The sequence below is a fragment of the Labrus mixtus genome, chromosome 2 (assembly GCF_963584025.1).
Source record: "Labrus mixtus chromosome 2, fLabMix1.1, whole genome shotgun sequence".
NCBI lineage: Eukaryota > Metazoa > Chordata > Actinopteri > Labriformes > Labridae > Labrus > Labrus mixtus.
The window spans coordinates 35,673,332-35,685,831 of record NC_083613.1 but is presented as its reverse complement, the minus strand read 5'-3'; the positions used below and the strand labels follow the sequence as shown (position 1 = coordinate 35,685,831).

Genomic DNA, 12,500 nt, shown 5'->3' with positions numbered 1-12,500 from the left:
GACAGGTGAGCTGGTCTTACCTCCGCTGGCGTACTCCATCACCAGGTAAAGTGTCTTCTCCGTCTCAATCACCTCAAACAGCTTCACTGAAAACACAAACAGAAACAAGTTACTACAAAGATGGAGGAGGAAGAGGAGGAGGAGGAGGAGGAGTAGACTCACCTATATTTGGGTGGTTGAGGGTCTTCATCACACTGACCTCCCTGAAGAGCTGAAGAGAAATTTAAAGGATTAAAAAAGAATCTTTGCAACACAAGATATTGATATAAATCACAAATAAAAAGGGGACCCAGTATGGAGCCTTGTGGGACACCGTTTTGAATAATAACGCTGGAAAGCTTTTTATTTTCTCCCTCAAGTAGTTTTAAAGTAGTTTCACAGTTTTGGAAGACTTCCCTTTATTAGCAAACAAAACCCAGTAACAGAAAAAAGTGATAAATAACGTTGAATCTTTAAGACACGTCAAAGGAAAGAGAAGTGAGGTGAAATATAGAAATGCTCAGGTGTGATGATGAAGTGCGTTTTCTGTTAAAGACAGGTACAAATGAGAGGATCTAGAGGAAGAGGATATTTTAAAACTCTCTACATACAGGTGTTCTGGTTACCATGGAGACCTGTTGTAACCTGGTTTACTGACAGACTTGTTTAGGGTAAAGAGTCTACAGAGAAGACGTGAGACGATTACCTTCTGCAGGCTGGTGGGGTTCAGCTGAGTTTTGTCAATGATCTTGATGGCGACCTGCAGGAGGAGGAAACACACCTGGTGATCAGATTTACCTGCAGATCAGGACTTTAATACCCTGAAAGAGTTAACATTTTTCAGCCTTCAGCAACATTTTCTGACCGTCCATCCCTGATCATGACTAAAATTATACCGTATGGTATAAAGCTCCATGGAGCAATTTTGATACGAGGACTGTCAGTGTTAACACGATAATCGGAATTTGAATAACGTCTGAAATGAATGCATCATCTAATCCTGATTAATCTCATGTTATTTTGTCCCTTCAGGCTCTCCATAGATAGTGGTCCTCAGTGTCTCCCAGTAGTCTCAGTGATGTAAAAGGACACTGCTGCATCTTTGAATGTCTCATTTCACTTTAACAAACTCTCAGACAGTAATATCCACCTTATGACATCACACATTGACCTTATGACATCACACATTGACCTAATGACATCACACATTGACCTTTGTTACCGTTCCTTTGAGCTGTTTAACCTCACTTTGGGATCCCTAGTTTGTGTGGAGTGAGCCCCCAGGAGGAGGAGCTTGACTTACTTTCTCTGCTGCCACAGCCACCCGACCTCGGATAAGAGGAAGATGCACGGATGGTTTGAATAAATAAATCTTTTAGTACTGGAGGTTTCTGGTGACCTGATGTGGAACACAGCTTCATTAACCGTGTTTATCAGATTTGACTTGTTATGTCTGTTCAGCTCAGTCTGATTTCTATCTGTGTCGACAGTTTAAAAGGTTTTTATTGGAAACACTTCCTGGAAACATGGAAGTTAATGAAATCAAGTTGGAGCAGCACTTTCCTAAAGACATTAAAGAGCAGTTCAGATCCTTGTTACCACCTTTATCTCGTTTACTCCATCACAAACATCTGGAACCAAACATCTGGGACGCCTAGAGTCCAGCTTTTAATAAACAAACAACTAACATGCTTCAAATTGAATAAGAAGGATCCGTATGGAAACTGAAACAGACGACATGTTTACAGGTAAACAGTCAGTCGGCAGATGTTTACAGGTGAACAGTCAGTCGGCAGATGTTTACAGGTGAACAGTGAGTCGGCAGATGTTTACAGGTGAACAGTCAGTCGGCAGATGTTTACAGGTAAACAGTCAGTCGGCAGATGTTTACAGGTGAACAGTGAGTCGGCAGATGTTTACAGGTGAACAGTGAGTCGGCAGATGTTTACAGGTGAACAGTCAGTCGGCAGATGTTTACAGGTAAACAGTCAGTCGGCAGATGTTTACAGGTGAACAGTGAGTCGGCAGATGTTTATGTTTACAGGTAAACAGTGAGTTGGCAGATGTTTACAGGTGAACAGTGAGTCGGCAGATGTTTACAGGTGAACAGTGAGTCGGCAGATGTTTACAGGTGAACAGTGAGTCGGCAGATGTTTACAGGTGAACAGTGAGTCGGCAGATGTTTATGTTTACAGGTAAACAGTGAGTCTGCAGATGTTTACAGGTGAACAGTGAGTCGGCAGATGTTTATGTTTACAGGTAAACAGTCAGTCGGCAGATGTTTACAGGTGAACAGTGAGTTGGCAGATGTTTACAGGTGAACAGTGAGTTGGCAGATGTTTACAGGTGAACAGTGAGTCGGCAGATGTGTATGTTTACAGGTAAACAGTGAGTTGGCAGATGTTTACAGGTGAACAGTGAGTCGGCAGATGTTTACAGGTGAACAGTGAGTCAGCAGATGTTTATGTTTACAGGTGAACAGTGAGTCGGCAGATATTTACAGGTGAACAGTGAGTCGGCAGATGTTTACAGGTGAACAGTCAGTCGGCAGATGTTTACAGGTAAACAGTGAGTCGGCAGATGTTTACAGGTGAACAGTGAGTCGGCAGATGTTTACAGGTGAACAGTGAGTCGGCAGATGTTTACAGGTAAACAGTGAGTCGGCAGATGTTTACAGGTGAACAGTGAGTCGGCAGATGTTTATGTTTACAGGTGAACAGTGAGTCGGCAGATGTGTATGTTTACAGGTAAACAGTGAGTTGGCAGATGTTTACAGGTGAACAGTGAGTCGGCAGATGTTTACAGGTGAACAGTGAGTCAGCAGATGTTTATGTTTACAGGTGAACAGTGAGTCGGCAGATATTTACAGGTGAACAGTGAGTCGGCAGATGTTTACAGGTGAACAGTCAGTCGGCAGATGTTTACAGGTAAACAGTGAGTCGGCAGATGTTTACAGGTGAACAGTGAGTCGGCAGATGTTTACAGGTGAACAGTGAGTCGGCAGATGTTTACAGGTAAACAGTGAGTCGGCAGATGTTTACAGGTGAACAGTGAGTCGGCAGATGTTTATGTTTACAGGTGAACAGTGAGTCGGCAGATATTTATGTTTACAGGTGAACAGTAAGTCGGCAGATGTTTATGTTTACAGGTGAACAGTGAGTCGGCAGATGTTTATGTTTACAGGTGAACAGTAAGTCGGCAGATGTTTATGTTTACAGGTGAACAGTAAGTCGGCAGATGTTTATGTTTACAGGTGAACAGTGAGTCAGCAGATGTTTATGATTACAGGTGAACAGTGAGTCGGCAGATGTTTACAGGTAAACAGTAAGTCGGCAGATGTTTACAGGTAAACAGTAAGTCGGCAGATGTCAGGTAAACATTTTGGACAGAGGTATTATTGATATCCTCGATGTGTTCTCACCTCTCGGCCGGTCAGAGTGTGTCGGGCCAGTTTGACTTTGGCGAAGTTTCCCTTTCCGATGGTTTTCATCAGTCTGTAGTTTCCGACGTGTGGCTGCTCGTCTGCGGAGGACGACACGGAGCTGCGACATGGCGGCATATTGTGACGACTTGCTGATTTTGTGGGCGGGGCCGGTGGATCTGGGAGGCCGTCGGAGGACTTTGGCTGAAAAAGACAAGACACAGAATTCTTCTAAATGATAAAAAATTGATACCAATATATGATCTATCTTCGATCTGTAGAGATAAATATAGATAAACACATTTACTGTGTTGATCCCTCAGTTATCAAACACTTTAAAAAGATTTATAATGAAGACAAGATGGTCACTCAGCTGAAAGCATGAACGAGCATCATCGCTCGACACTCTGCAGAGTGATGATGCTTGTTGTAATCCATACAGCGCCCTCTGCTGGAGACAGAGAACTGTAAGTGTAACACAATGAAACTCAGATTAAATGATATCTGACTGGTGAATAAATCTGTAATATCGGCGTATATCTGTTATAAAAGTAGCCGATACTGAGAGTCACTGTTGATATTATGGGCTGGCTGATTAATCGGCTCTATGCAGATGATACTGTACTTTTAGATCTAACTCAATACAAAGAAACAAAACAAATCCATGCAGACCAACAGCTCGTGTGTCCTGTGAGTGTGGTGTGTTTGAAGAGAGCGATGTAACAGCTGTTTAATAAATTCATCTCCCTCTGTAACGTAAAGGTCTCTCTCTCTGCAGGGATCCTTAACGTGATGATGTCACACACTTACAATAACAACCGGAGCCTGTTGGGGACAAAAACGACAACTTTGAGTGAACGCACTTTGATCATCATGTTGCAGGAGTCTGGGTCTGGTTTTAGTCCAGAGTGATGTGTGAGACCTGCTGCAGGCCGGAGTCTGTCAGAGAAACCAGAGCCGACAGAAACCAGTCTGACTGCGTCTGATTCAGCCAGAGGAGCCGACAGCGAGGACACCAACACCTCTACAGTTACACTATGACATCACAGAGGCTCACTGAAGCGTCCATGTGGACTTTAAGTCTTCATCAGTCTGGGGTTTCTCTTACAAGAAGGTGATGATGATGTTTAAGCAACACTTTAACTTTACAAAGAGACAAAGAACAAGAACGATGAAACCCAAAGGATCCATTAAAGAGAGGCGTTAATAAAGAGACGATCTTTAAGACCCGGAGAAACTTCAGAACGATTTCAGTCAAGTAACTGATTTTAAAGACGGACCAAATTTCCGCCCGATCGCATGCCGTAAGTCGTGCAGTGAGCTGGGACAAAAAAAAAAATCTATTCGCTAAAGTATCGTAATTCATCTGGGATCAATCATCGTGACATCAAATCGTCCCATCTCTACAGCACGGGGTCCACGAGGGTCCACGAGGACCCTCTGTACCTTCTGTCTAGAGGTGACACATCGATTCATGTAAAGATGGAGATTCATAACTTCCAAAAATCGATATATTACATTTTAATATAAGCATTAGCTGCTACGTGCTAATGCTAGCTCTTTAACTCAGCAGAATGACTTTGTTAACGGTTACAGTTTGCTAAACAAAGACGACACTTTGGGCGGGCCGCACAGGTATGTTATCGACCGCCAAGGTATGTTATAAAAGAGAGAATCAGCTGGTACATGATATATTCACTCTTCTTTACAACAAATAACAAAAACAAAACTTCAGACAAATGAACCCTGACAGAAATCAGCCTGATGACCGTTAATGATGCTGCAGTGCATTCTGGGAATAATCAACATGAAACAGACAGCCGGAGGGGGGCGGAGGCGAAACTCTGCAGAGAGTCAGGACGCAAAGAGACCCAAGAAGAAATGATTACATCAGACATGAGTCTGGTTCTGATCCAGGTTTCTGTCTGTTCTACATGAGTCTGGTTCTGATCCAGGTTTCTGTCTGTTCATCATGAGTCTGGTTCTGATCCAGGTTTCTGTCTGTTCTACATGAGTCTGGTTCTGATCCAGGTTTCTGTCTGTTCTACATGAGTCTGGTTCTGATCCAGGTTTCTGTCTGTTCATCATGAGTCTGGTTCTGATCCAGGTTTCTGTCTGTTCATCATGAGTATGGTTCTGATCCAGGTTTCTGTCTGTTCATCATGAGTCTGGTTCTGATCCAGGTTTCTGTCTGTTCATCATGAGTCTGGTTCTGATCCAGGTTTCTGTCTGTTCTACATGAGTCTGGTTCTGATCCAGGTTTCTGTCTGTTCTTCATGAGTCTGGTTCTGATCCAGGTTTCTGTCTGTTCATCATGAGTCTGGTTCTGATCCAGGTTTCTGCCTGTTCATGAGTCTGGTTCTGATCCAGGTTTCTGTCTGTTCATCATGAGTCTGGTTCTGATCCAGGTTTCTGTCTGTTCTACATGAGTCTGGTTCTGATCCAGGTTTCTGTTCAACATGAGTCTGATTCTGATCCAGGTTTCTGTCTGTTCATCATGAGTCTGGTTCTGATCCAGGTTTCTGTCTGTTCATCATGAGTCTGGTTCTGATCCAGGTTTCTGTCTGTTCTACATGAGTCTGGTTCTGATCCAGGTTTCTGTTCAACATGAGTCTGATTCTGATCCAGGTTTCTGTCTGTTCATCATGAGTCTGGTTCTGATCCAGGTTTCTGTCTGTTCTACATGAGTCTGGTTCTGATCCAGGTTTCTGTCTGTTCAACATGAGTCTGGTTCTGATCCAGGTTTCTGTCTGTTCATCATGAGTCTGGTTCTGATCCAGGTTTCTGTCTGTTCAACATGAGTCTGGTTCTGATCCAGGTTTCTGTCTGTTCAACATGAGTCTGGTTCTAATCCAGGTTTCTGAAACCTTGCTCCGTCTGAATAACTTCAGCTTGTTAACAGACAAAGAGGCGGGGCTTAAGAGTCATATCAGCCATGCCCCTAACTCTTCTCCTTCTGATGAGTCATCAAAACATTCACCCCCCGTACAGTGTGTGTCCATCGAGACATGAGCTAATCACACCTATTTGGTTTTTTGAACCAGGCTGTAAACATGTTAATCTCTGCTGTAAAAACAGGCTTTTTAGAATGGGTGTGTATGTGACTTCCTGTGCTTCTGCAGCCAGCCTCTAGTGGACACTCCAGGAACTGCAGGATGTTACACTTCAGCATCGACTTTATTTATTAACAGTAGAGGTTGCTGATTGGTTCTCCCCACAGACTACAACACGTGGACGTCATCATCGTTTCCTGAAGAGACGCGGTCGCCATATTGGAAATACCAAACTTAAGAAACAGGAAAAGAGGCGGAGATGAGGCGGGGCTTTAACCTGTCTGTCAACTCAGCCCCGCCCCTTATTGTAAATAGAGGATATTGATAATAACAGGAGGTGTGCTGCGCTCAGTGGCGCCCCCTGCAGGTCAGGTTGAACACATAAAGAAGTGAATGAGAACACATGACCCTTTAGCATCGACCTGTGAGGCGTTCAGGTAACCTTACGTCTGATTTGATCCTCTATCACCTGAACACACCACGGCTGCTAACGTGCCTCTCAGCAGCCAATCAGAGAGCTCAGACGGATTCAGCTGGTTTTTAACCCAACAGTGTGCTCTCTGTTTGAACTGCCACACGAACATTTAAATCAACTTCTTTACTGGGAATCCTTTTCACTCCCAGTTCAGAGTCTGAAGAACCAGTAAAGGAAACTGGTTTGAGAAGTGGTCAAAGTGAAGAATGAATCTGACCTGCTCCGGGTCCCTCTCGCTGACCGGGGTCAGAGGCATCCTGCCGGACATCTTCCTGCCCTCAGTCCGGGAGGAGCATCTCTCCCCGGCAACAGGCCACCTCAGCGGGGCTCAGCTGGGAGGCTCCGCCGGCCGGAGGGAGAGGCAGGCCGGGGCGGCGGCTACAGGAAGGCCCGGTGTGTGCGGCGGAGCGGGACAGAGAAACCCGCATGGAGGCCAGAAGAGAGAGAGAGAGCGAGAGAGAGAGAGAGAGAGAGAGAGAGGAGAAGAGGAGGAAGAAGAGGAGGAGGAGAAAAGTAGAGAAATAGAGATCCTTCCCGCAGCTCCCGGTGCTTTATCCGGTCAAACAGCAGCACTGCGGAGCTACACTGTGACGTCAGAGCTCCTCCCTCCTCGTCATCATCGTCATCATCGTCATCCTAAAAATATCCCAGCATCCTCAGCTGCTCCTCTGGAACATCCTCCTCACAGACTCACCACGTGAGCTCATTTACAGTATTTATATTTATATTTTATTTTGGTAAACCGAACATCCGGTCACACCTTAGTTAAAAATATTAACATGTAGTGATTTATTTCTATGGAAGCCTGAAGCGGACAATCAGTCAAACTGAAAACCAGAAAATGATTTTAATTGATTTGAATCTTTAAATCTTTTTATTATTAACCCTTTCATGAACCATAAAACCACATTTCAAAATAAGATTCTTCAAAGTGAACATTATAAAACACTTCTTTTATTTTGTAATTCACAAACAAAATCACAGATTTTTATTTCTTTTCAAAAACACGTTTTCAGTTTCCACGGGTCCTGGGGGGGGGGGGGGGGGTGATCCTTGATGTCCACGGGCGAGTCCAGAATCTGATGGTGCCCTGAGCTAAACTCACCGGGGGGCGTCCAACTAGCGTTTATCGCCACTACGTCAAAAAAAAAGACTTTCAGCGACCCTGGAACGCTGAGTGCTGTCAGGCGGGGCCCCCTTTGGGAGGTTTTCTACTGTCACTGCTGTCCTCCATGTGGCGCCCCCTTCTGGTCTCGGGTCCCCAGCTGTTGCCCGCCGTGCCCGTTGACGAGCAGCGCCTCTGATGATGTCACGCTTAGTGAACAGCTGATCTCTCACAGATTCATGAACCACACGCCGTTTGTGAGTTTCTGTCGGCCATCTTGATTTTGAAGATATTTTTGGTCCACGTTCTGTCCAGCAGAGGGCGGCGTACGGGCGGACACAATGAGGCCGACACCCATTTCCCCTCAGAGATCTGATGGCGTGGAGGAGGAGGCGTGGTCGACCGCGGCGTGACACTTTGTTTCAGAAGCTGTGATTGGAGGATAAATCAAACGTTGAAGACATTTTAAAGTTCATAGAGTACAAACTCAGAGCGCCGCCCACACGACCACGCCATCACACCGCTGATGTTCTGAAGCTTCCAGCACGTTCACAGTCCGTTGGTTGGCGTGTTGTGAACGTAAACATCGTGGAGGAGCGGAAAGATATCGGATCAAAGCGGCGGGCGTGGCGTGATTGAGAACAGATCGACGCTGCCGTAAGGCGAGAGAAGGAGGGAGGAGGGTAAAGCTGATAATAATAGTGTAGGTAAAATATTCATCTGCCTCAAAGTGAAACAGGTAAGACTGTCCATCTCTTTATAAAGGAGGTGTGGGTTATTTAAAGATCTCTTTTAAAGGAGTCCTGATGTTTAACTCTTTCATACCGTTTGGTTTCCACAGGAAAGAACTCAGGTGTGAAGGAAAGGTTTACCTTATAACCTGAAAACCATCCATCGATTCTTTTCATCCCCTGAGGGATTGACAGACTTGTTGTGAAACTGTTAATAACAAATCATTAAAATCATTTCCCCCGATGTTGATACCAGTGGTGTTTGAGATGACATTCAACTTTATTGTCATTAAACATACACAAGTATAGAGTAATGAAATGAGGTTTGGCATCTCACCAGAAGTACAATAAGCAGAAAGTGCAAGAATCTGTGCTATGTACAAGTAATTACAAAATTTACAGATGTAGACTAAAAACAAAAGTGAATTATTGGGTATATGTGGCTGGATTAATGGGATGCTATAAATATAAATATAAGTATATTTTTAGGATTATAATATACAGATTAAGGTGCAGTGAGCATACTATACTAGATTACAGATAATATACAGAATAAGGACATATTCATTTATTTGTTTATTTATTTGTTTATTTGACAGGGACAGTGTACAGCCAATTAGCTGTAGTCCCTGGGCAGGAGACAGAGACAACGTCAGGTCGATAACTTATTGAGGTGATATGAACATACTATAATACAATAATACAGGTGAATGAGAGATGTGTGTGTATGACCAGGAGGAGTGGTGGGGGTGAGGTGATGTGCAGGGGAAGGGGGGTCAGCGGGGGGCGGAGTTCGGGGGGTAGAGTTCAGTAGAGAGACAGCTCTGGGGAAAAACCTGTTCCTCAGTCTGCTGGTTCTGGTCCAGAGGCTTCTGAAGCGCCTACCGGAGGGCAGGAGGGCAAACAGTCTGTGGGCAGGGTGGGAGGAGTCTTTAAGGATGCCGTGAGCTCGCCACAGACAGCGTTTTCTTTGGACGTCCTCAATGGCAGGAAGTAGACACCTTGTGATGTACTGGCCAGTTTTTTTTTTATACGAGCAGAGTATAGAATAAAGAGAGACGGTGAGGCGGGCAGATCTTTGGAGTTGGAGACGTTCAGATACTACGACGTTCTGATTGATGGTTTCTTAGAGGTCTAAAGTTGTTTTAGAGATTTATGCAGAAACAAACTGAAACAAATATCAATCTGTTGTATTTTTAGATTAGTCTTTTGTCCTTAGTGAGTTCAGACACAAAACAGAAAAGGAGCAGTGGACTCCGGGCGCCGTCACACGAGGCCGTAAACGCCTCACCCTTAAGTCCGGACTCTTCCTCGGCCCAGTTTGAAGAGGTGTTCTTCAGTCCAGACCTCTAAATGTCCTGGTCTCGTCTCTTTCTCGGGGTCTGGGTCTCGTCTCGTTCTCTAAATGTCCTGGTCTCGTCTCTGCCTCGGGGTCAGGGTCTTGACTCGTTCTCTAAATGTCCTGGTCTCGTCTCTGCCTCGGGGTCTTGACTCGTTCTCTAAATGTCCTGGTCTCGTCTCTGCCTCGGGGTCTTGACTCGTTCTCTAAATGTCCTGGTCTCGTCTCTGCCTTGGGGTCTTGACTCGTTCTCTAAATGTCCTGGTCTCGTCTCTGTCTCGGGGTCTGGGTCTTGACTCGTTCTCTAAATGTCCTGGTCTCGTCTCTGTCTCGGGGTCTGGGTCTTGACTCGTTCTCTAAATGTCCTGGTCTCGTCTCTGTCTCAGGGTCTTGACTCGTTCTCTAAATGTCCTGGTCTCGTCTGTCTCGGGGTCTGGGTCTTGACTCGTTCTCTAAATGTCCTGGTCTCGTCTCTGCCTCGGGGTCAGGGTCTTAACTAGTTCTCTAAATGTCCATTTCCAAAAAACTGATATAAAAATAGAACAGATTGATATTTTTTTCAAACTGACATTTAAGGAGTTAAATTCCAAATAAGTATTAGTAGTTTTGAGCAGGGCTGAAGTTGTTTAAGAGATTTGTGTTTTATTTTTAGATGAGATTTGAGTCGTGAGTGACTTCAGAGGGGAGTAAATGAAAGTGATGCCTGAAGGTTAACAGATGAATCCTCAGGATGGCGCTCTGCTGCCACCTGCTGGTTCCTCTGCGTTACTGCACGCTGCTCACTCTTTCCTCTCGTGTAAAGAAGGACGCAGCAGCCGCTTGTGTTTGTAGTTTGGTTTAATATTGTACTGAAAAATAAATTAACGAAAAAACATAACTTTAAATGCAACAAAAGACGAAGAAAAAAAAAAAACAAAGATCCAGATTATAAACATCGTTTACCAGCAGGGGGAGCCGCAGCGCTCATGTCCGATTAAACTTACAAATATATATAAAAAAGGAATTTATTAGACATATCCACACATCACAAAGCATTCCTTTACATCCCGCCCCACCACGAGCGTCCAACACCCGTGACCACGAGCGGCCAGAACCCGTGACCACGAGCATCTGCACCCGTGACCACGAGCGGCCAGAACCCGTGACCACGAGCGTCCAACACCCGTGACCACGAGCGTCCAACACCCGTGACCACGAGCGTCCAACACCCGTGACCACGAGCGGCCAGAACCCGTGACCACGAGCATCTGCACCCGTGACCACGAGCGGCCAGAACCCGTGACCACGAGCGGCCAGAACCCGTGACCACGAGCGTCCAACACCCGTGACCACGAGCGTCCAACACCCGTGACCACGAGCGTCCAACACCCGTGACCACGAGCGGCCAGAACCCGTGACCACGAGCGTCCAACACCCGTGACCACGAGCGTCCAACACCCGTGACCACGAGCGTCCAACACCCGTGACCACGAGCGGCCAGAACCCGTGACCACGAGCGTCCAACACCCGTGACCACGAGCGTCCAACACCCGTGACCACGAGCGGCCAGAACCCGTGACCACGAGCGTCCAACACCCGTGACCACGAGCGGCCAGAACCCGTGACCACGAGCGTCCAACACCCGTGACCACGAGCGGCCAGAACCCGTGACCACGGGCGTCCAACACCCGTGACCACGAGCGTCCAACACCCGTGACCACGAGCGTCTGCACCCGTGACCACGAGCGGCCAGAACCCGTGACCACGGGCGTCCAACACCCGTGACCACGAGCGTCCAACACCCGTGACCACGAGCGTCTGCACCCGTGACCACGAGCGGCCAGAACCCGTAACCACCAGCGTTTGCCACCGGTAACCCCGAGGCTCGCAACCCGTAACCTTAAGGCTTGCAACCCGTTCCCGAGGCTCGCCACCCGTTACGTGGATGCACGCCACCCGTTACGTGGATGCACGTCACCCTCCAGCTACAAAAAGGTTCTAGAAAAGTTATATTTATATATGTATATATATATCTTCAAACGTGCCCTGTGACAGTGAGGCTGTACAGAAACAAAGCACACGGTGGTGACCCCGACGGGGATGGAATGATGACTAAAGAGAAATAAAGTGATGAACTTTGACCCCCAGAAAGAGAGAGAGAAGAGGGGGGGGGGGGGGGCGAGAGACAGAGAGAGAAAGGGGGGTCCCGTGATTGGAATCAAACGTTTCAGTGAAGACGTACAAAAAGTTACAGTGCTTTGAAAAGAGGAAGGGGAGGAGCCTAAAGAGGAGGAGGAGGGTGAAAGGAGGAATGACCTGGAGTTAAATAACTTATTAAATATCCTCTCCAGGTCTCAGAATGTATCGAAGGAAAGAATTTAAATCTTTATGGAATCATCGTCTTCATCGTCATGGCAA

The 12,500-nt window shown here is 46.2% G+C and overlaps 2 protein-coding genes and 1 long non-coding RNA gene across 6 annotated transcripts in view; 1 reads left to right on the top strand and 2 right to left on the bottom strand.

Moving 5' to 3' along the window:
- Window positions 1-7,521, bottom strand: part of mark1 (MAP/microtubule affinity-regulating kinase 1) — a 34,463-nt gene extending 26,942 nt beyond the window's left edge. For 2 of the 3 annotated variants that reach the window (XR_009676573.1, XM_061063907.1), the window contains exons 1-5: window positions 7,146-7,520; window positions 3,401-3,604; window positions 686-739; window positions 163-211; window positions 21-86 (exon numbers count right to left, since the gene is read on the bottom strand). Coding sequence is in view for 2 of the 3 variants with exons in the window: in XM_061063907.1 (XP_060919890.1) it covers window positions 21-86; window positions 163-211; window positions 686-739; window positions 3,401-3,604; window positions 7,146-7,196 (424 nt within the window). In the remaining variant the exon portion in view is untranslated. Of the gene's footprint in view, window positions 1-20; window positions 87-162; window positions 212-685; window positions 740-3,400; window positions 3,605-7,145 lie in introns of all 3 variants that reach the window. The other variant, XM_061063908.1, reaches the window with a different exon arrangement.
- LOC132993924 (uncharacterized) lies at window positions 2,904-3,431 on the top strand. The gene is made up of 3 exons (XR_009676603.1): window positions 2,904-2,993; window positions 3,128-3,162; window positions 3,352-3,431. It is a non-coding gene; the product is annotated as an uncharacterized LOC132993924 (long non-coding RNA).
- A 4,444-nt stretch (window positions 7,522-11,965) lies between the features above and the next one.
- LOC132993898 (atlastin-2-like) overlaps window positions 11,966-12,500 on the bottom strand; it is a 20,531-nt gene continuing 19,996 nt past the window's right edge. For both annotated transcript variants that reach the window (XM_061063909.1, XM_061063910.1), the window contains one exon: window positions 11,966-12,500. This exon is cut by the window's right edge and continues 1,150 nt beyond it. The gene's annotated coding sequence lies outside the window, so the exon portion shown is untranslated.